General features: G+C 46.0%; 1 protein-coding gene across 2 annotated transcripts in view; it reads left to right on the top strand.

Moving 5' to 3' along the window:
• ODAD2 (outer dynein arm docking complex subunit 2) overlaps nucleotides 1–23,216 on the top strand; it is an 827,935-nt gene that overhangs the window by 411,255 nt on the left and 393,464 nt on the right. For both annotated transcript variants that reach the window (XM_069211313.1, XM_069211314.1), the window contains exon 10: nucleotides 9,232–9,379. In XM_069211313.1, the coding sequence (XP_069067414.1) occupies nucleotides 9,232–9,379 (148 nt within the window). The remainder of the gene's footprint in view (nucleotides 1–9,231; nucleotides 9,380–23,216) is intronic.

The raw sequence follows: 23,216 nt of genomic DNA on the forward strand, positions 1-23,216 counted from the left end.
GCCAAGAATTCCAGGTGGTCGCACTATTGCCTTGTGCCCTCGTCTGGCAACCCCGCGAATAGAGCGGTGGACTGTTCTGCTGCAACCTTACTGGTTTACCGTCATCTATCGACCGGGAGTGAACAACCCTGCAGATTACCTATCTCGCCACCCATCCCCAATCACGACCGATGACTCTCAAGACAAAGACGAGGAGAGCACTGAGGTATTTGTCAACGTGGTGGTGAAATCGGCATGTCCCAATGCCCTGAGTGTAAGAGACATTGTGGATGCCACCAAGGTGGATACAGCACTAAACCAGGTCAAAGAAGCACCGGATCACAGGAAATGGAAGCTTTTCCTGGAAAAGACTAAAGTAGCCAATCATGAGTGCAAAGTAGCGATGCAAGGGTTGTGGAGGGTGCGAGATGAGTTGTCCACAGATGGTCAAGGACTGGTTCTACGAGGAAGGAGAATTGTGCTGCCTCAGAGTTTGTGGGCCAGAGTAGTGGAGCTAGCACATCAAGGCCATCAAGGCACTGTGAAAACCAAGGCAAGATTGCGGGCAAAGGTGTGGTTCCCTGACATGGACAGTCAGGTGGACGAATTGGTGGGAAAATGCAATTCATGTGTCATCACATCAGGGGAACCACCCAGCTGTCCAGTAGTCACAGAGCCGGCTAGTCTGAAGCCATGGACAAAAGTGAGTATGGATTTTGGGAGCTTCCCGGATGGGCGGCTGACCGTCGTCCTCATTGACTCTTGCACAAAGTTCCCCGTTGTTGACGTTGTGTCATCCACGGCGTTTGAAAATGTGAGGCCAGTTCTTCAAAAGGCGTTTGCCATGTTTGGGCTCCCTGACGAAGTCAGAACAGACAATGGCCCACCGTTCCATGGACAGGAATTTCGGTCTTACCTGGAAGGGCTACCTATACCTCATCGCAAGGTTATGCCCTACTGGCCGCAGGCTAATGGGGACGTCGAGAGGTTTATGCGAACTCTAAACCGAGCCCTCAGAATAGGTGTTGAACAAAGAGAAGACATTGAGAAATATCTGCAAGAATTTCTGAGTGCTTATCGCCAGAACCCTCACAGTACTACAGGGTGTTGCCCGGCCGCACTGATGTTTAAAGTTCCGCCTCGGGATTGCATCCCGTCTGGTCTTCAATAGACATCACCAGAGCTGGATGTTGAAACCACTCAGCAACGCAGAAAACGCACTAATCGTAAAGCCACTGAACGACGGCGAGGTCAATACAGGGTCTTTCAGGAAGGAGACAAGGTGATAGTGAAGAATCGCCGGCCGAGAGGAAAGTTCTAAACTCCATTTGAGCCTGAACCCTGGCAGGTAGTCAGTGTGCGGGGTACCATGATAACAGCCGCCCGAGGCAGGCAGAGGGTCACCAGGAACGTATCACACTTCAAGAGAGCAGGGGTTTCGGTCACGTCCGGGGAGGAAGGAGAGGTCGACGACTCAATGGCTGAACCCCCAGCTGAAGAGGTATGGAGAGAGGATGCTCCGGTAGCGGCACCAAGTGCACAACACCCTCAGGGTGAAAACGCCGGCCAAGAAGAATCCCTTCCTAAGGGTGGACGTTATCATCTACGCCCCAACCCGGTGCCGAACAGCCAGCTCAGAGACTTTGTCTGTACCTTGGGTCTTTAGGAAACAATGTTGGATCATCGCTGCCTGCTCACCAGTGGGGTATTATCCCTGGGACGTTGTATCCTTGTATTCTGTTTTGGTATTATGTGTGCGTCCATCTCATCATTGTGTTTTTTCGTTTTCTTGTATATTTCTCTTCTCTTCTGTGTGAAGTAAAACATGGGAGGGATGTAGAGAGCCACCCGGACTCTCCTTTAATTTGTATCAAGTTCCGCGCGTCCGGAAGGAACGCGGAACCAAGGTTATGTAATAAAGTTGGGGCTGCGCTGAGTTTCCCTTGAGACCAGCACCTAAGCGTATGTGTAATTATTCCCTCGGACAATAGGTGTGGCCCTCACGACCCTACAATCGGCACTCTCTGGATTGCTTTGTAAAATCACTCCACTTGCATGATTAACCTTATTGATACAGCAGTGGAAAGACTGCTATAATATACGTCATTAAGGGAAAGACTGCTAAGATATACACCATTAGAAGAAAAGTATTTATTTCATGTATTTACTAGAATTAAAGGCATCAGCACGATCACGATTCTTCAAGTTAAGGATGGCAAATAAAGAAACAGTTCAAAATAATACATCAACACAGTACTCCAAATGGACCATGCAAACGGAGCTCTTCAAAATTGCTTTTCAAAAACAGTGAAACGTTGCTTTTAATCTCAAATTATGAAATGCCTATTGTTGCATATTCATTACTCTGGAAATCAGAAATCGTAGGAACAACAATAAACCTACTGGGCTTCAGCAGATGCTTCCTACTACCGAAGCCAGTCTAAACCATATTATCAGAACCATGAAAGATGCTGCTATTGTTGAAGGCATTGGATGTTTATTTGCAAATGTGTCTAAACCTCAAGTAGCTAACAGCAAGCGTTAAAGGCAACAGAGCGCTAAATCAAACCAACTATAAATGAAAATGTATTATTTGCGAAATATGCAGTGAACACAACTTTACAGAAAGACTAGAGCAGCCACTTGAATGCACGCCTTTCCTTTTACTTGTTCAGAGAATGTATCAGCAGTATTCAACTTTCCTAGAAATTCTCGTCTTCGATATGTTCTTTCCAATAACGATAATTCAAACGGGCACATGGTACAACGTGGAAACAATGACTTAATGGTGTATGGTTTTGTACATTAATAAAGGTTTCGCCATTCCTAACAATACTTTAAGGAATGCCAGTTAGAGACACATTTTGAAATATATTACACTTGGCTACAAAAGACACATAAGAAAAATAAAACATAGAATTGGTCAGCAGGCTCAGAGGCTCAGTGTGCCTATTTTTGGCAGTTTGTTCGGCACAGGGGTTTTACAGTCGCATGTCAAGACACTGGTGACGCATCCTGCTGGAGAGAAAAGGAGCAGCAGTGCTTAATTTGTGAGTGTTGTTTCCAGTGCTGAGCACCGACACTTATTTTTGAGCGCCGGGGCTTATTCTTCTGCCTCAAGCATTTGCTGCGAGCAAAAGACACATATGGGAAAGACGGATAAAAGGAAAAATGAAAGAGCGTCACAGAGGGAGAAAGTAAAAAGCTGCAATAGCCAGCTGAAGGGGCAGGGAGTGGCTTTATATGGATTGAAGAGGCCTGAGATGGCTTCAGGATTACGCTGCCTCAGTATTCCATGTTCACACATTTAATTGCAGCAGCCGCGTGTTTAAGAGGAGGGCTTTGGGCACCGGCACCTTATTATTTGCAAATTAAGCACTGAGGAGCAGGGTGAGGAACCAGCAACATGAGCAGCTTAATCCGTTGTATTCTCCTGTACAGACCCTCACCCTTCTTGTTTGAAATAAGCCCACATAGTCTTGTCCTATTTCTCGTAGTTCCTTTTGCAGGGGCGGCTCATCCATTTGGGCGGAGGAGCATCGCCCCAACCCCCTCCTGCTCCCCCCTTCCCACCAGCAGCCACAGCTGCCAAACTTCTACAATACAACAATAATAAACTGTGTTTATTATCGTTGTATTGTAGAAGGGGCGGTGCCAAAGTCCATGACGAGCACCGGGGAGTGCTCAGCACTCCCCCTCAGTGCACCTGTATGTTTGGCCGGCTGTCTCATGCGCACTAAGCTCTGTCCAACTCGGCAATGAACTGCTGGGTTGAAGAGAGCGGGCAGACTTTCCCAGTCTGCCTAGGAGCACCCTTGCTGGGCGCTCCGACCAATCCGAACGTTGCTGTCATGCTGCCAGCAGCATGGCAGCAGCGTTTAGACTGGCTGCAGGGCAGGCTGGGAGCCTGTGTCTGCCGCAAAGGAAAGGAGAGCTGCACGATGGTGGTGCATTCAGGTACATTTTTATTTTTAAAAAAATTATTAATTTGTTTTTACTGCCTCGCCCCTGCCACGCGCTGTGAGCCGCTACTGTCCTTTTGTCTCCTTTGCCGGTAGCTCTTTCTAGGGAGGGCGCATGTTTCAGGCAGTTGCAGGAATGTTGTGGCTAGAGCTGCCGACTTTGGATCTGTGGAATCAGGTGTGACTCTCTGCTACATCGTGTGATTCTGGTCATTTCACCCAGGGGCATATTTAACAAATAGTCACCCAACACAACGCAGAAAGCCACTGCATAAAAGGGGGAGTGCAGGAATGGGTTGTACGTTATGAGGCGAATTCCTGGCCTCTGCCTATGATTGCGCACAGTGTGCTGGCTGGGTAGCCACCAAAACTCTGAATGACCCCCTGAGCAATGCCTTGATTACTTACCAATAATTGCATTTCTCTGAGCCCATCTCTCACTTGGCTTCCTTATATTTTGAGGCCACCTCACACCTTCCCTGACATCCCTTTTCCGAGCATAAAGAGCTCCTCCCCACCTTCTACCTCCTGTATCCTCAACATGCACCACTTAAACCAGTTGGCTTGGAGAGGCAAGAGAAGGACTCTGAGTAATGCAATTACCAGTAAGTAATCGAAGAATTACTCCCTCGCTTGGCTTCCTTCCATGTTCCGATGTATCCAGGCTAAAAGAGAGGCAGGACAACTGAATAAATGCAGAACACAACTTTAATTATCATGAGGAAGACCACGGTTACTTTACCACACACAGAACCTTAAATCCAAAAAGATCCTCCGCCGCAGGATGCCAATAGCCCACGTAGTGCTTCATAAAGGTATACTGGATCGCCCAGGTGGCTGCCCTACAGATCTCAGCTAAGGAAATCTCCTGATACTCAACCAGAGAAGCCGGCAGTCCTCGCCAAACTGAGAATAAGGCAAACAGAGCATAAACCCACCTGCTCAAGGTTTGCGTGGCCATTGTGTGACTTTTCCAGGAAGGCCAAAAATTAACAAACAAAAAGGAATCTTGATGGAAACTCTCCAGATAAACCACAACAGCTGTCCGAACAACCAGAGAATGAAGACTAATTTCTGCTTCTCACACCATTTTCTAAAGGAAACCCAGTGTAGGGCATAAGAAGCCATGGTGGAAGGCCTCATGGCATGCTGAATGAATAAGAAAACAGCAGTAGAGCAACCCTGAAATATCAGTCCTGTTCGCTTAGTCTCCAAACCTTCAACTTGAGATGAACCAGAGACTCTTCCTGAAGGACAGGGAAGGAGATTGACTTGTGGGCAGCAACCACCCCCTATCCCTCCTCATCCTTACTTGAAAAGAAAACCAGGAAGAGTGGCCCCATGCTAGAGCACCCAGGAATACCTTAGCTCCTTCCCTCCTCCCCCTGAGCAGAAACCTCTGGATCAAAGAGAAAGGAGAGCAAGCAAACAGAAGACCCTGAAGCTAGGGAAAGGACAGAGCATATATCCTCCAAACTACTGGCTCCCTCATCCTGGAGCAAAACCAGGGAAGCAGATCTTTGTGGGAAGACACAGATCCACCACTGGACACCACCGCCTCTGACATATCAGGCGGAACAATCGGGGAGAATGACCAACGTTGTAAGAGGAGGATATCACCCTGCTCAATACATCCGCCCAGGAGTTCAGAAGACCCTGATAGTAAATTGCTGTCACAGCAGGAGGTGAGTCTGACTCCATGAGAAGACGCGATCCGAAATGAGAGGCAGGGACCAGGCCTTCTTCCTTCCCTGCCGGTTGCTGTAGGATTTCGCTGTGGTATTGGCTATCCCGATGAAGACTGACTTGCACAGAATCCATGGAGAGAACGCCAGAGAGTTAAACAAATTGCTGACCTGACATTTTGAGAGACCAACTGCAGACCCTGTACCTAATGCAAAGTCATCCGAGGTACCATCCCTTCTTGCTCGCGTCTGTAGTGATTATCAATGGTGGGAGAGGATATAAAGGCACCCCTTTTAAGAGATGCAATGGGTCCAGCCACCAAGCCGGTTCGGCCTCATGCTCACTGATGCAGGAAGATGGAGAGACATATCCTGCAGGGTGAGATCCCAGGCCTGAAGCAGAAAGCAAACAAGTACATTCAGGTGCCAAAAACACCGTGGCCTCCAAATCTCGATGAACTTTCATGCAGTCCACCACCATGGAAGAAGAAGTCATCAGAAAGTCCAGAATATGGGACTGTTTTTTTTGCTTTCTGTTGTCTGGAAAGAGCAACTATTCCCAAGCCTGTGCAAAATTTGACTCTGGTGAAAACAAGATCCTGTGTTGGAAGCAACTGTGATTTCTGGGTGTTGATAAGAAACCCACAAGATGTCAACACCTGGACTACTCAATTTACATGGTCCATTGCTTGTTTAGCCAAACCAGCAGACACCAGACAATCGTCCAGATATGGCAGGATGCAAATCACATGCTGATGAAGCAGGGCTATTAATGGAGCAAGAACCTTTGTGAAAACCAGTGGGGAGGATTTCAAATCAAATGTGAGCACACAGAACTGGAAGTAGAAGCCCCCCACCTGGAAACCAAGAAACGTTTGATGTGTGTGATGAAGAGGCATGTGCAAATAAGCTTCCTGCAAATCAATGATAGCCTCAACATTTTTAACAGAAACCACAGGAATGATGACTTGCAAAGTCACAATTCGAAAATGCACAGTCTTTATCCATTGGTTGAGCCTTTTCAGATTGACTACAGAACGAAAACCACTTGAGACATTTTTCACCAAAAAGAGGAATGTCATACATTCGCTGGACCTGCTCATCCTGGGAAATAGGGAGAATTGCCTTCTTCAACAGCCAGGCCAAAATCCCATCCCACAAGGCCTTTTTCTGGGCCATATTTCTGGGGACAGGATTAGGTATGCACCCCAAGTCTGGAGGCAGAGAGTTTCAACTCCATAAAGTGTCTGTTCTGAATGATGCTCAGAATCTAATGATCTGTGATAGATGCTTTCCACTGAAGAAAAAAACCTTAAACCTTCCTCCTGCCACATCCATGGCTGGAGGACCGGAATAGTCAGGATCGCTGTGTCAAAGGACCTGCTTTATTGGACCCATCTTGAGACCTCCCTGGTTTACGGGGCTGGAACTTATGACATTTTGAATAGTGAAACTTGGAATCTTTCTTAAGGTAATCTCTTGAGTCCCTAGACCAGGGTTTGAAGGTCTTCCCAGAAGAGGATTTATATGACCAGGAATTTTTCTTGTCCCTAAAAGATTTCCTTTTCATGTCATCCAGCTGGTCGCCAAAGACGAAAGCTTCATCAGGGATGCTTTTTCCAAAAAGTCACCCTTCCAATCCCGGTGCCATGGATGTTGAAGAGCCATCACGAATTAACTGGAAGCAATGGAGGCTGCTTTGATGATATCAGCCAAAACATCAGTTAAGAGTTTCGACTACTATTCGATCTGTGCCAAAACATCTCTCTCATCCATCCCTCCTTGCATCAGCTGCATCAAAGTCGAAATCCTTCACCAAGGATTGCAAAGTTAAAGCAGCATAGGTGGCTGCCTGCAGGACCCAATTTGCAGCACCAAAACAGCTTCTTGTCTATTGGGTCCAATGGTGAACAGTCATCAGGGTTCAAGTAAGACCTGCCAAGCAAGGGGACCAAAATAGAGTCTACTCTAATGGCCGCCTCCTCCAATGGATAAGATTTCTGCAGGAACCTTGGAATCTGATATTGATCTGGCTCCTTCCACCCCCTAAAAATAGCCTCCATGAGTTTGCGATGTAAAGGAAGAGTCACATGAGCCGTCTTAGCAAATTGACGAAATAGTTGACCAGCATCCTCTTCAGCAGGAGAATCAAACCCCAAATTGTCCCAGATGAGCAATAAAATGGCCCTCAATTTGTCCTTGGAAATAAACTTCCCACCAGAGGAACTGGGTCTTTCCAGCAAAGAGTCACTATCTATATCAGAGGGTAAATCCGAAGACTTATTTTTCCTGGGATGGGAAGGTTGGACAGCTAAAGCCTTTCCCACCGAGACACCACCCTCTGGAACCAGGAAGTGCCCCAGGGCGCAGGAGTCACAATGAGCCACTCAGTAGTACTCTGCTTCCGCGGCGATGCCTGCTTTCCGGACCAAGCAGTCCCCCGGGCTCTGCCTGTATTTAGTCTCTTGGTGTGGAAGTACGCCGCCATAGCGTTGGAGTGAGTGCACCACACCGGTCCTCAGGACACACCAAAAATAAACAGGAAGTAGGAAGGAGCTTTTTATGCTGAAAAAAAGGGGTGCTGGAGGAGATGCAGGGAGGACTTCAACATGTATGGGAGCTAAGCAAGAGGGACAGTATGGTAATGGGTCATGCAGATGAATTTGTAGAGAAGATGAAAGGCAGAAATGTCTTTCTGTTGTCAGAACTGTGGTGTATGCAGTTTTTCTGCATGTATTCAGAACAGAGCTTTAGATAGCTGTATTTGACAGCATGTCTTTTACTGTTCTAATGTTTTCACATAGCTTTACAGTTACATTTGTGACCCAGTTGTTACTGTTTGCTCACATGCAATATGTAATTGTGTTGCCTTTCTCAAGCAAACAGTGACAGTAATATAAAGACATTCTCTGTTGATAGTAGTAGCTTTTGTGACTGCTCCTGCGTTCTTCACTGAAGATACAACTTTGGTTCATCTCAGTCTTTAAACTTTAACAGTGTTTTTTGCAGCCTATTAGATCAGGCTTTCAGGGTACGCTGAACATTCTTGCATAATCTTCTGTTTCAGTTGCATGTGTTCTGTCCTTACTGGATCCCAGCACCCCTTTTCTTATACGGTTGTACAGTTTAGATATACTGTCAAAATAGTGAGTAACAACAACAGTAAAATATTCAAAAAAATTGAAAGGTAGCTATGATGACATAATTGTATATACTTGATTACTTTTTATGTTCTGATTGCACCATATTTATTGTACCTTCATCTCAGCTGCATTAAGATAATTGTGACTGAACTGCAATTTAAGCGACATGTTCCATAGTTTTCTCCACTTCCAAAGCACACAATGAGAGACTGAGTCAATTACTATCATGAGAACTTCCCTTTCCTTTTTTTCGATAGACGTCCCTTTTCATGGTAGTGGATTATTGAAGATGATAGTGTTGACAACAAAATGTGAGATGCAGACACTCACTTTGACGGGTTTGCTTAGTTTTTTTTACTGTATCAACATTTTCCAATGTGTTTGTTGCTATAAGATTTTCATAATTAAGTCAATGTCTGTCCTACATATTTATTGGTTTACCTGTCCTATCTCAAATATTAGTAAAACTCCTGCAATGAAATCAGAAGACCTTAGTGAAAGCTCTACGGAGAGTGAGGAAGATGAAGATCTACCTGACAGGCGTCAGGAGGGAACCACTGATTTACCATCTGAATACTGGCAAATTCAAAAATTGGTGAAGTATCTAAAGGTGAGTATCAAACACATTGAATTAAAATTTGAACTTTGTAAAGAAATATTTAGAGTCAAAAACATACTTGCCTTTGGTATCAATATTACTGGTTGATATGAAATCACCCAGCAGATTTCTCACAGTATGAATATCTTTCCAGGCATGACACTGACCTGGAAACTTTTCTCCAGCAATTACTTCCCAGTGTCACCTAGGTGGCATCCTCCAACTTTAGTTGTGGCTCTGCCTGCTGATTTGATGACATGGGAAACAACTAGGATAGGTGCTTTGGCATCAGTTCCTGGTACTTTTTCTTCACCCTGTTGAGGCATGCAGAGAGCAAGTGAGAGAGCAATGCTGACTGAGACAAATACAGCAAATGATATGCTTGCAGACTTTGGAATAATAATAAGCGCACCACTGAGTCATCAGAGGAGGAGGAAGGGAGGTGAGACATCTGTAGGAAGATTATGTATCCACCAGAAATATAGTTACCAACGAGAAGTGAGTTTTCTTCTGATGTATGCCTCTTCTTGCTGATTCTTCACCTTATGAATGAATCCCAAAGGAATACCTCTCTGGAAGGAAGTATTGAGCAGTATTGTTTAACTAAGGATGTTATGTAAAACAGCCCATGCATATGTTTGGCATACTAGGGAGTATTGCTTTGCAAAATATGGACAACCATGTGGCCACCTAGCAGATATTAGCCACTCTAATGCCTCTGCTGAGAGTTGTGGAAGCGGCCATGGCTCTAGTGGAGTTAACACAACAGACTTCTCAAGGATATTTCTTGGCTATGATGTAGCCGTTCTTGATGCAGAAGATAATCCAATGTAAAATAGCGTGTTTGGTCCCTGATGTGCCCTTTTTGGCTCTGGCAAAGGCCACAAACAGCTGATCGTCCACTCTGTCCTATTCAGTGTATTCAGTATAGTAGGATACCATATTCACGGGCCCATTATACGCAACCACTGTTTCTCTTTGGCTGGATGATGAGGAGGAAAGAAAGATAGAAGAGTAGTAGTCTTGCTCAGAAGTAAAGCAGATACCACTGTAGATAGGAAGGGATGGGCACATAGGGAGCACCAATTTATCCAGGTAGAAAAGCTGAAAGGTGGACAAACTAAAGGAGCCTGAAGTTCTCCCACCATATAGACCAGTGGTTCCCAACCTTTTGACTTCTGTGGACCCCCACTTTATTAGTGCTGGAACCGGGCCGGGGGACCTCCACTGAATCATTATTGGAATCCGGGGACCCCCAATGAGTCATTACTGAAAGCTGGGGGCCTAATCTGTCAATATTATTACATTTTCTAAGCAGTCACTGACCCCCTGAGGAGGATTCACAGACCCCCAGGGGTCCCCGGACCACAGGTTGGGAACCAATGATATAGATGTAGTCATCTACAACAACAGCCAGTTCTCTCTTCAAAATAAGAAGTGGAACTAGGAACTGTGCAACAGCTTGAATGATTAGTCCATAATGACAATGAATACAACATTCATATCCCACTTAAGAACAATGAACATAGTGGGAGAAAGCAAGCAAATAAAATCCATTAGAGAACACACCACTAACAGTAATGTAAACCATGACATGTAGTAAAAGAGGCAAATGAAGGAATACACAGAAATCAAATAGCCTTTTGGGCAAGCTACATAACAAACCTCAAAACATTGGCGAGGCAGGGCTGGAGAGGATTTGGGCCAACTGAATCAGACCATTGAATAAACATGTTCCAGTAGACCTGTTTAAAAAATGTCTTAGCAAGTTTCCCAGCAGCCAGGATGAGCTTTGCCATTGCAGAAGGAAGGCAAAAGGAATGTAGCTGGCACGACTCAATCACCACAGTGTTCAGTATGGATGTGGAGGGCCTGACCAACCTGCTGGGGAGAGCAGATCCAACCTTTGCAGGAAAGCAATAGGTGGTCAAGTGCTAAATGCCAACACAGTAGTGTACCAAATGACATTTTCTCTCCATATCCAGGGAGATCAGAATCATCTATGCTTGACCCTTCCACTCCTTCATAAGACTTTTAACAGAAGTGGAATCGGTGGAAACAAGTACAGCAGGCCATGAGACCAAATGAACCTGAAGTTTGCAAAGGAGTATTTACAGTGAATGTTTTTTGCTTCTGGTAACAGTATTGCTGGTTAGTACATACTCCCACCTTATGAATATGCTTTGAGGCATGAATGTGACCTAGAAACCTTTCCCAGCAACTACTATCTAGCATCATTGAGGTGGAATCCTGCAGCTGTAGGTGCAACTCTACCTGCCGAATTGATGGCATGAGACTACAAGGCTTCAAACAGCGCTTTAGCATCACTTCCTGGTACTTTTCCCTCACTCAATTGAGGTAGGTATACAGAAAGCAAGTGAGGGAGCATCCATGATGACAACTATAGCACATGCCATATTTGCATATCTTGGAATCTTTTTATGCATGCCACTAACTCATTAGAGAAGGAGGAAAGGAGGTGAGAAATCTGCAGGAAGAGTATGTATCCACAAGACTGGGTGTGACGATCACCACTCAATCCGAAAGACCATGGAGTGTGGTAAGACATGCAAAACAGCGATCCAAGTCTGAGAAAGATATATCAGATTCATCACCCAACTAACCACAATTTCCTGAGGGGGTGGAAAAGACTTCATGCAGGTGTGTCTAATACTACTCCCAGCATGGGAGTGAGAGTTGATTTATGGGAACAATTTTTAAAGCCCAAGTTATGAAGGGAGTCATTGTACACTGGAGGAGTTGTTTGACCAGTGCCGGGGCTCATCCTCCACCAATTAGTCTTGAAACTATGGAACGAAATGAACTGACCTTGAAGTAAAATTACAACAACTGCCAGCACTTTTGTAAAGATGCATGGTCATCAGTCTGAACAGCAGAAGTATGAAATTATTATTCTTGGACCTCAAAGTGAATCTCAGAAAACACCTATCAGCAGGGGGTAAATGCAAATAGGTTTTGTTGACAACCAGGAATGATCCCCAATCCCATCCATTGAGGGGCAGCAGAACGTGGCTCAGGGGCATAACCTTGATCCTGTCCTGCCGAATGAACAGGTTCAAGAGGTAACGGTCAAGGATAGGTCTCCTAATTTTATCACAAAGTAGGGGGGAGTACAATTCTGTGCCTCTTTCTTTCAGAGGTACAACCTCCATGGCCCCTTTGTGCAATAGGGTGAGGAGATCAGCCTCTAAAATCGAGGCATTTGCCAGAGAGCACCTCTTGGCAGATGGATGGTAGTCTGGAGTAGATGAAAGAAAGGGTAAGATGTACTCCTTTTCAAATTAGTTGGATGACTCATCAGTCTGTGATTATTGCTTCCCAAACGGTGGAAAGATGGAATAACCCCCTCCCCCCGATTGTACGTTGGTGGTGTAAAAGGGGGGGGTAGATTTAGAGACATTTTGAAACAGCAGAGTGGTCAGAGGATGGTTGTGACTTGATAGTGATGACATCCCCTAGATTCACCATTTCCTCGAAAAGAGGGGTACATTTGTTGGGGCCTGTATCATGTGAGACGGTTGTGTCTGCCAGGACTGTTGTTCTATGTAATAGTCTTGACATGTTCTGTACTGTTGGGAGAACTACCTCACTGGGAAGAGAATGCTGAGCAAGGAAGCCATAGGTCTGCTGCTCTCCGGAGGAGTCGTCTTCTGCCAAAGCGTTATAAGGAGTCGGTTTTCTGCCAAACCTTTATAAGGAGGAGTCAGTCTTCTGCCAAACAGCCGCTTGCCATTGAATGTCATGTCCATGAAAGTTGCCTACACATAACCAGTAAATTCTCCAGGTGTATACACATGAATCAAGCCATGATGTCTGCAAAGTCCAGGCCTTCCTTCAGGATCTATTTCGAGGCATCCAAACTGTTACTGACCAGGGTTAAAAATTACTTTACCAGTAGTCTGGTAGGTTGATGGCTGCAGGTTTTGCCAGGCCATACTGAAAGTGGACATAGCTTCCTAGACGCAGGTGACGTACACTGCTCAATGAGCCAGACTGTCAGAGACAAATACTATGTGACTCATATTGTCCAGTTTCTTGGAGGGACCATGGGAAAGGTGTTTGGGTTCCATTTCGAGGAAGCTTGAACCACAAGACATTCTGATGAGCCAAAAGGTTCTGTGCCTCACGTGGGACAGATATATGTCATCTGACAATTTGTGGACTGGCAGGCCCTAAAAGGGTTTCTCTCATGCTTTTAGGACAGATTCCAAAAGAGCCTTAATAGGCTGGCACAAGAGTTCTGAAGCAGCATAGGATGGTTGCAGCATTTCCATCAGAATGTTAAACCGTACCTCTGCTGACAGCAAGGTCAACTTCAAAGCTTCTACTACAGTGGCACAGTGGTGAACAAACAAGCCGACAGAGGACCCATGGGCAAGTGTTATCCCCTTCTTGTGAAGTATCCAGACCACTTTTATTTTGGAAATCAACATATAAGCCAAAATCAGTAAAGCACAAGGAGATGAGATTATCCTGTGAGTCAGCATCCTCTGTGCAATCCTTATCAAACATTTATTGCAAAGGACGCGTGTCACAACTGAACATTTCTTCTTTCAGGGTCATTTTCTGGCCCTTAGGTATGTGTTCCACCAGGGTTATGGCATCAAAACATGCCTTCACGTCCCACTCCAATAATCTGAGCTGACCTCAAAGCCAGCAGCGTTGTTGTCTTCTAGGGTGATGTTTAAAATAGTTTTTTAAAAGGGCCTGACTAAATGGATAGGGGCACCTTGCCAGGCTTAGACTTCTTTTTAAGTGTATTGGGGTCAGAGAACTGAGAATCTCCAAGCCCCCAGGATTGTGCTTTCCCTTGAAGAGTGGCCCAGAGGGTACCAGAGAAATCCTAAACAAGTCCAAAATTGCCAGCCTCAACTAGTGTAGCATCGAGAACATCAGCTTCAAATTTTTCATCACTAGGATCTTCTCCAATGCTGAGAAAGAGTCTGCTGTTGAGCTTCAAAATACACCGGGGAGCAAGTGGATTTCATCGTCATATGACAGTTTTTTTGGGAAGATTTTTTAAAGAAATTGTTCCATCTGTCAGGGGTGAAGGGAAATGCTTTTACCAATTATTTGGACCTTGGCCAAAAATAGCTTGACCTCTCCCGTCATGATGGCTTTCATGTGCATTAAAGGAGAGGAGTAGAAGGCTGTGGCATCATATTCCAAGGCCGGACACAATACATAACTATTATGTGGGTCTGACAATATTTTCTTTGGTGTTTGTGAGACAGGGTTAATCCCTGAAATCTTAAGAGACAGTCAACTCTTTCGCTGTCAAATTGCCTATGGATTTCACAGGTGAAGCTCCAAAAGAACTCTGGACCCACGTCTATGAGGCACGGTAAACAGAAACTGATAGCACTATGCCAGTTGGCACCAAATGTTCTCCTGTGTCATCGGATCCAGTGGCTGGAGTCGCTGCACAATTCCACCTGTTGATGCCAGAGAGCTATTGTTGGGAAACATTTTCCAAACCAGTCTGACGTAGGAAAGAATGTTCAAGAAGATGTATCCGTAAAGTGCTTCAGCTTTTGATATATTTTATAGTTTAATGATGTTGCTGGTATCTTTAGAAAGTGCCACTGATTCGTTCAACCATTACATTAGTTGATGTAATTTTCCTTTATAGGCAATTTCTACCTGGAGCAGTTGTCAAAGTTCAGGGAGTTGTAACTTAACACCAAGAAACTCTGAGCCCCTTAGTACCAAACCTTCCTAAGATCTAGAGCCTAAGTTGCACCATCTGGTCAACTCCAACTTACCATTAGCATATGAATTTATGAAGGTCGTGAACTGCTCTTTTCTGGCAGCTACATCTCTTCTTATGATCTGATTCCAGGATACGTGAATGGTTATTAAGATCCTCCCACTTTTATCACTACCTGATTAAAAGGGGCATTATTGTGAGCACTATAGGCCTGATTTAGATATTGACGGAGGGGTTACTCTGTCATGAGGGTGACGGATATCTCATCTGCCGAAATGTAAATCCCATTATATCCTATGGGATTTAGATTTCGACAGACGGTTATTCGTCACTGTTGTGATGGAGTAACTCATATTCCAATATCCAAATCAGGCCCTACATCTCCTCATTTGGATTACTTAGCCTCTGGGGTACAAAATGGTCTTTTGCTCCCATTTGGACCCATTACATCTGGAATGAGATATTCTTAGTGGACACTTTGGATACGGTTTTGTAACTCTTGCTCTTGTTATACTTTACTGTGTATGGTCTGGCAATCATTGTTCTGAATCAATGTATACTTCTGCCTACTACCCTGTTCGCAAGTCTATTGTAACTCTTGTAAAGTCAATGAATAATTGTGACCAAAAAAAGTAGTGAGCTGCCTCTGCACCTTGGAATCAAGACAATCTTCTCTTGTGATCATTGCACTTTTAATATTATTGCGTTAAGAGATCAAACATTACTCCTTTTCAGGGTGTAAGTTAGGAAACCCATCTTTTGATGACTGCAGTGGGTTGCTTTGAGGAGTAGAGACATCTCCTCCTATGGGTGCCCTATTTTGAACTCCAAACTGAACAAGAACCATTTAACTCAAGACTCCTCCTTATCACTGTGATTAAGCCTATCTCTTATTCCTTGTAGAGGGCTGTTGAAAGGCAAAAGGCCACTGAGGCAGTAAGTCAAGGGCTTATACATAAAAGGAATTAAAAGATGCTGACCATCCCCAGTGCTCAGGTCTGATCTCGCATAAGACATTAACCTTGTATGCAGGATCTAATGGGAACAGTGCACTTTTACATCTCTCACTATCTCCACCACCACATATGAAAGCCAGTGGTAGGGAAAGGAAAATAAGATAAGACAGTGTACTCTGCCCTCTCCGACTAATCCCTTTTGCTGGACACTGTCTGCAAGACATTAGCAGGTCTAAAAGTAATAGGATATATCTATAGTAATTTGCCATGAAAGTCCTGCATTTAACGTTTTTGAAATCCAACCTGCTCAAAGATAAGCTCTGTGATCTAGTTTCTTGCCATCAGCTTTTTGATGACTCTATTTATTTTATCTCCCTTAGAAGTTATGTCCTCTCATGCAACTTTTTTTATGGATCTTAAGGAGCTCTTTACTAAACCTCCCTTAATTCAAAACAATTCTTCCTTGCCTAATTGTAAGTGGTTTGATAAGGAGTGCCGGGAGGCCAAGAGCCTTTTGTCCAAAGCTCTAAAGCAAAAGAGCCAGGACGCAATCATACATGTGAGAAGGAACTATGCTTCTACTTGTAAGTCATCTAAACTTAAATATGAGGAAAAATTGTGGGAGTGTTTGGTGGAGGCGGCTAGTGCCCGTGATCTTAAACTTTTCTGGACCTTGGTCTCACGCAGAGACCCCGCCCTTTCAATTACTCCTGAATGCCACATTGACGCAGAATCTTGGCTTTCCCATTTTCGGGAACTCTATGGGTCCTGTTTCGATTCGAACAACACCCCTACTGATTCTTTATTGTGCTTTCCTCCTGTGTCGCCCTTTAACCTAAAGGAAACTGAGTTGGCAATCCGTGCTCAAAGAATAGGGAAGGCTCCTGGCTTAGACAGTGTTCCGTCGGACCTGTACAAATCAGACTTACCTGTTTGGACCCGGTACATTAATAGGCTATCGAATATTGTTCTGACAACTCAATCTTACCCAGATACGTGGAAGTGGCTATTATTGTTCCTATACATAAAAAGGAGATAAGAGTTCCCCTGGGAACTATAGACCAATTAGTCTATTAGACAACTTGCAAAAAATATTCTCCTTCCAGTTGTTATCCAGATTAAAATACTGGATAACAAAAAAACAGGTTTTAAGCCATCTCCAGGCTGGTTTCCGGGACGAGGTTAGTACCATCGATCAGGTCTTCCGATTTACTACCATCAAGTGGAAGACCGTAGACGCAGACAACGGGCATTTATTTGTGGCCTTCGTCGATTTGAAATCTGCGTTTGACCTCGTCCCGCGTGCCAAGCTTTGGGAGGTCTTGAGCAATATTGGAGTTCCGGGCTCTCTGATTAATATTATCAAAGACCTTTATACTATGCCAGAGTTCGCTGGGGCTCGGCTGGTGACCTGACCCCAGCTTTTTCTACAACGCGAGGTGTGTGGCAGGGGTGCGTTCTTGCACCCACCTTATTCCTATTGTTTATTAATGCCTGTATCCCATACCTCTCAGACTGTCATGGTGATGCCCCGAATTTGGGTGGCCAGAAGTTTCCCTGTCTTTTGTTTGCAGACGACACTCTGCTACTCTCCCGAACTGCCTCGGGCCTTTCCAGAGAGCTATCACGATTTTTGGAGTTTTGCAAGGACCATGGGTTGGAAATTAACTCAGTAAAAACTAAATATATGGTTTTTGGGGACAATAGGTGTAAAATGAAGAGACTGGTATACCTAGATGTCGCTCCCTTGGAAAGAGTGGGCACTTTTGATTATTTAGGTAATAAATTGGAAGACTCACATCTTTGGCATGCACACCGTCAGAAATCCTTATTGTGCCTGAAGCAAAGGGCGGGTGGCATCGTAAGATTTGCCTCTAGATCTCCCACATTTGCGATGTCCCCCGCCCTCGAAATATACAAATTTCAAGCCCGGGGGGGGGGCCCTGTACAGTGCCGAACTTTGGGGCCATTGCAACCTGGCAGATCTGGCAAGGGCGGAAAACCAATTTTTGAAATCATTGTTAAAAGTTCCTTCTAGCACTCCATCTCTGCCCATCCGTATGGATTTAAATCTTTTTTCTATCTCACAGATTGCTGCTTTAAGGCCTTTATTATATTGGATACGGCTTTGGATAACAGACGCCCTTTCTCCATATCGCTGTTGGCTTCTCAAACTGGTGGGCAGCACCTCTATTAGTAAAACGAAATGGTGTGCCTATGTCAAAGAGTCTTTAACCCATCTAGGCTTAGGGTCCTATTGGTTGGACCCACTTTCCATTCCTAAAAGTGCTGTGCAGTTAGTGAAGGATGCTTTTTGGCATCACGTTCAGATTGTGCAATTTACTAAGATTGCCCCGCTGTCTATGTCTGACAATTATTTATCAATTAAATGCCATTACGAATTTGAGCCTTACATGGATATAGCACTATCTCCATTTGCGTGGGCTCTTTTTGTCGGATTCAGAATAGGGTCCCTCCCTCTGTGTTCCTTAACGTACAAATGGCATTGTCCTACTGATAGATCCAAGCTTTGTCCGATGGGCTGCCAACGTGAAGAGTCTATTTCACATGTTCTTTTCTCCGCTCTGCAAATCTATAGGCGCAAGGTCGTATCTCCATGTTGAGAGAATCTTAAAATCCGATCCATCTGCCCAGGTAGTTTTACCAGTGGCAAAATTTCTCGAATCAATCTGGCGCCTTAGATTAGCTATTTTAAAGACCAAGACTGGGTAACTAATTTTTAGATCTATGTATGTATATTTATTGACTTTTTTTGATGTCTGATTTTAGTATTTAATTTTTAGGATAAAGATATTCTCTTATTGTATTATTAAACACCTACGGGCATTGGGAATAGGGTCCTTGTTGTGTGGTACAGTCCAAATTTAGGAGACATTTATTTTGATCATTTTGTTTGGATTTTAACTCCCCATTATCCTTTTTAAATTTTTATTGATGTTTGTACTGTAGTTTTATGGTATGTTTTTACTTACAGAAATAAAGTTTAAAGTGAAGTGAACAGTGAATGAATATACCCCTCTGTTTAACTAACACTGTGCTTGAATGTTGAATTTGTTATTTTTGAAACTAAACATACAAGAAAGGAGAATCCTAAATAAACATTCATGAACACTTGTCACTGGGAGTCAGGACAAATACTACCTTAGGCTTTGACAGTATGCACTCTGTGTGGAAGGTGAGTTACTTCAGTATTGGAACTTTCATAGATTCACATGCTTGAATCATTCCCCATCGTTGAGATGGGAGTCCCCAGTATAAATTACACAAGTAGTGTTAAAATACATTAACAAAAAGGCCCTAGGCCTCTTCACATTAACAGTCTATCAGAGTCATTTTAGGAAAAGGACCAAACTTGAGTATCCACCAATCAGGCAACTCCACCCTCTAGAATCCGCCTGAGAGAAGCTCAAGCACCTCAGATTTTCTACCGCACGTCGTGCTAGGGAGTCTCCTCAGAGCTCTGCTCTTTCTTTACACCTTTTCAACACATTTTCTCTCAGAAAAACGTATCTGACCTGATTGGAAAATCATCCTCAACATGTCTGATAAGTAGAAGAAGGGTCTTTTTAGGAATTGCAAAACTTGTGGCAAGAAAAGACTTCGGGGGTCATTACAACCCTGGCGGACGGTGTTGAAGTGGCGGTAAGACCGCAAACAGGCCGGCGGTAAAAAAATGGGAATTATGACCGTGGCGGAAACCGCCAACAAAAACAGCCACTTTAACACTCCGACCGCCACGGCGGTACAGACAAACAGCATGGCGGTCACCGCCAACAGACAGGCAGAAGACAATGTACCGCCCACAGTATCACAACCTACCAATCCGCCACCTTTTCCGGGGCGGATTCACCGTGGATAAAAACACGGCGGAAACAGCCATTTCAAAGGGAAAACGCTCACCTCTACACACTCCACGAGGAAGGAGGACACCATGGAACCGGACTCCCTGCGATAGTCTTCCTGCTCCTATACGACCATCATCAACACCAGCGCCGAAGACAACGGTGAGTACTGCACCTACGACATAGGGGAGGGGGAGGCAAAAGTCAGGGACACACATACGCAACACCCCCACCCCGACCCTCACCCACTACAACACACACACCAATGCATATCCAAACATTACAGTAACAACCCCCAATCCCCCCGGAAGAATGCAAAGACAAAGGAAATTAGTTCAACCATTGTAATATATCAAAATGCATTAACCAAATATATACAGATATATATACACATTCAACAAAATATACATCACGATTAGTAGTGCAGGTAATGCACCATTCAATGTCCGTGGACCACTGGGCCCAAAATGCATGGGCGGGGCCCACATCAGATACCTGATCAAAACAGAGAGAACACTGCTGGGGTATCAGATAGAAATACAACAGGCACCTCAGGGGGAAGAGAAAGGGGGGCACTTCAGCCGGATGAGTGCACCACACCAGATCCACGAGGGGGCTCCATGCCCATTGATGTATCCTGGGAAGTGAAAAGCCACAGTCTCTCAAGTCTCTACAGTGGGTGGTTTGCCCACTGTACCATCCTGGGGAGTGCAAAGCCACAGTCTCTCAAGTCTCTACAGTGGGTGGTTTGCCCACTGTACCATCCTGGGGAGTGCAAAGCCACAGTCTCTCAAGTGGATAACAGTCTCCACTGGTTCTGGAGGGGGACTGGTGCCCAGAGTGCTTCATCCTGTTAAGGACAGACGTATTGGATGCATGTCTCCACTGGTTCTGGAGGGGGACTGGTGCCCAGAGTGCATCACTCTCCCCGTGACGGTCCCAGTTCCGTCACTGCCCCTGCCGCACATGGGCTAGCGGTGCTTGAGTTGGCGGTCCTTGCCCTGTTCAGCGGTCTTTGCCCTGTTTAGCGGTGCTTGCCATGGCGGTCTATGCCCTGTTCAGCGGTGCTTGCCCTGTTCAGCGGTGCTTGACTTTGCAGTTTCTGACCTGTTCGGCGGTGCTTGCCATGGCGGTCTTTGCCCTGTTCAGCGGTGCTTGCCCTGTTCAGCGGTGCTTGACTTTGCAGTTTCTGACCTGTTCGGCAGTGCTTGCCATGGCGGTCTTTGCCCTGTTCAGCGGTGCTTGCCCTGTTCAGCGGTGCTTGACTTTGCAGTTTCTGACCTGTTCGGCGGTGCTTGCCATGGCAGTCTTTGCCCTGTTCAGCGGTGCTTGCCATGGCGGTCCTTCATTGCCCAGCTGGGCTGGGACTGGCGGTCCTTCATTGGGCAGCTGGGCTGTGGCTGCCGGGGCCCTCCTGGGCAGCTGGGCTGTGGCTGGCAGTGGCCTCCTGGCCAGTGACGATGGGGCTGCCCTCCTGGGCACTGTCTCTGGCGGTGGCCTCCTGGCCAGTGACGATGGGGCTGGCGGTGGCCTCCTGGGCAGCAGGGATGATGGCGGTCTTCTCCGCCGTGTTCTTCCCAGACTTTGGCGATTTCTTCTGCCCCTTCCCCACTTTGGGAGGAGTCACAGCTGAGTGGACACTCCCCCCGGGACCCTTGTGAGCGGCTTTGCTGGCTGGAGCCTTCCCCCACTCCCGCCGGGCACTGTCCAACTTCTGGTGCTTCACGGGGGGGGACTGGCTGTACTGTGGCTCTGTGTCACACTGGCTGCCCTGGTGCCCGGTGCACTCCACATACCTCTAACAGGCACCACTGGTACCGGAGATTTTTTGGCTGAGGTGCTAGTACTGGACCTATGAATTGGAGGGGGGGTGGGAAAGATGTCAAGCTTGGTCAGGAAAAGTTTCTTAGGAACACTGGAACGGGTAGCTGGAGGGGGACTGGGAGTGGAGGAAGAGGAGGTGGTTGTAGGAGGTGTAACTTTTGTGGCTTTGGGTGCAGGTGCATGCGCTGGAGGCTGTCGTGAGGTGGATGTATGTTGGGTGGGTGTGTGCCTGCGTTTGTGTACTTTGGGAGGGGGCATCACAGACACACTGGGAGAGGACACAGGGGACGTGTAAATGGGAGTGTGGGTGGTGAGTGCAGGTGAGCGGGGTGTGGTCGTGGGTGTGCTGGTGCGGGACCTAGTGGCTGTAGTGGTAGTGCATGCATGTGAGAGTGTAGACGACACTGGGAGGGAGGAGGGAGACAATGGAGGAGCGACATTTAATCATCACCTACAGGTTTTACCGTGCCACATTCCAGGAACTGTGTACCCAGTTGGAGCCTGACCTGATGTCAGCAATCCCCCATCCCACAGGGATCCCCCCTCAAGTGCAGGTGCTATCAGTGCTCCATTTCCTTGCAAGTGGGCCATTTCAAACAACAGTGGCCATGGCATCAGGGATGTCCCAGCCTATGTTTTCCAACGTGTTGTCCAGAGTGTTGTCTGCCCTGCTGAAACACATGCGGAGCTACATCATTTTCCCTCAGGTGGAGGATTTGGCTACAGTTAAAGGTGACTTCTGTGCCCTTGGACATATCCCTAACATCATAGGTGCCATTGATGGGACCCATGTAGCTTTGGTCCCCCCCCCCCCACAGGAGTGAACAGGTGTACAGGAACCGGAAGAGTTATCATTCCATGAATGTACAGATGGTATGTTTGGCAGACCAGTACATCTCCAAGGTAAATGCTATGTTCCCTGGCTCTGTGCATGACGCCTACATCCTGCGGAATAGCAGCATCCCTTATGTGATGGGTCAACTCCAGAGGCACTGGGTGTGGCTATTAGGGGACTCTGGTTACCCCAACATGTCATGGCTACTGACCCCAGTGAGGAATCCCAGGACCAGGGCAGAGGAACAATGAGGCCCATGGGCGGACTAGGAGGGTGATCGAACGCACCTTTGGGCTCCTGAAGGCCAGGTTCAGGTGCCTCCATATGACAGGTGGTTCCCTATTCTACTCACCAAGGAAGGTGTGCCAGATCATCATCGCCTGCTGTATGCTTCACAATCTGGCTTTGCGACGCCAGGTGCCTTTTCTGCAGGAGGATGGTCCAGATGACGGTGTTGTGGCAGCTGTGGAGCCTGTGGACAGTGATGAGGAGGAAGCAGAGGAAGAAGACATTGACAACAGGGACTCAGTTATCCAGCAATATTTCCAGTGACACACAGGTGAGAACACATTCCTGCCTACTACAAGTACTTTCACAATTTTACCTCTATCCTGTCTGTCGATTTCAACCAGTATATGGT

This window comes from Pleurodeles waltl, chromosome 10, assembly GCF_031143425.1.
Source record: "Pleurodeles waltl isolate 20211129_DDA chromosome 10, aPleWal1.hap1.20221129, whole genome shotgun sequence".
Classification (NCBI taxonomy): Eukaryota; Metazoa; Chordata; class Amphibia; order Caudata; family Salamandridae; genus Pleurodeles; species Pleurodeles waltl.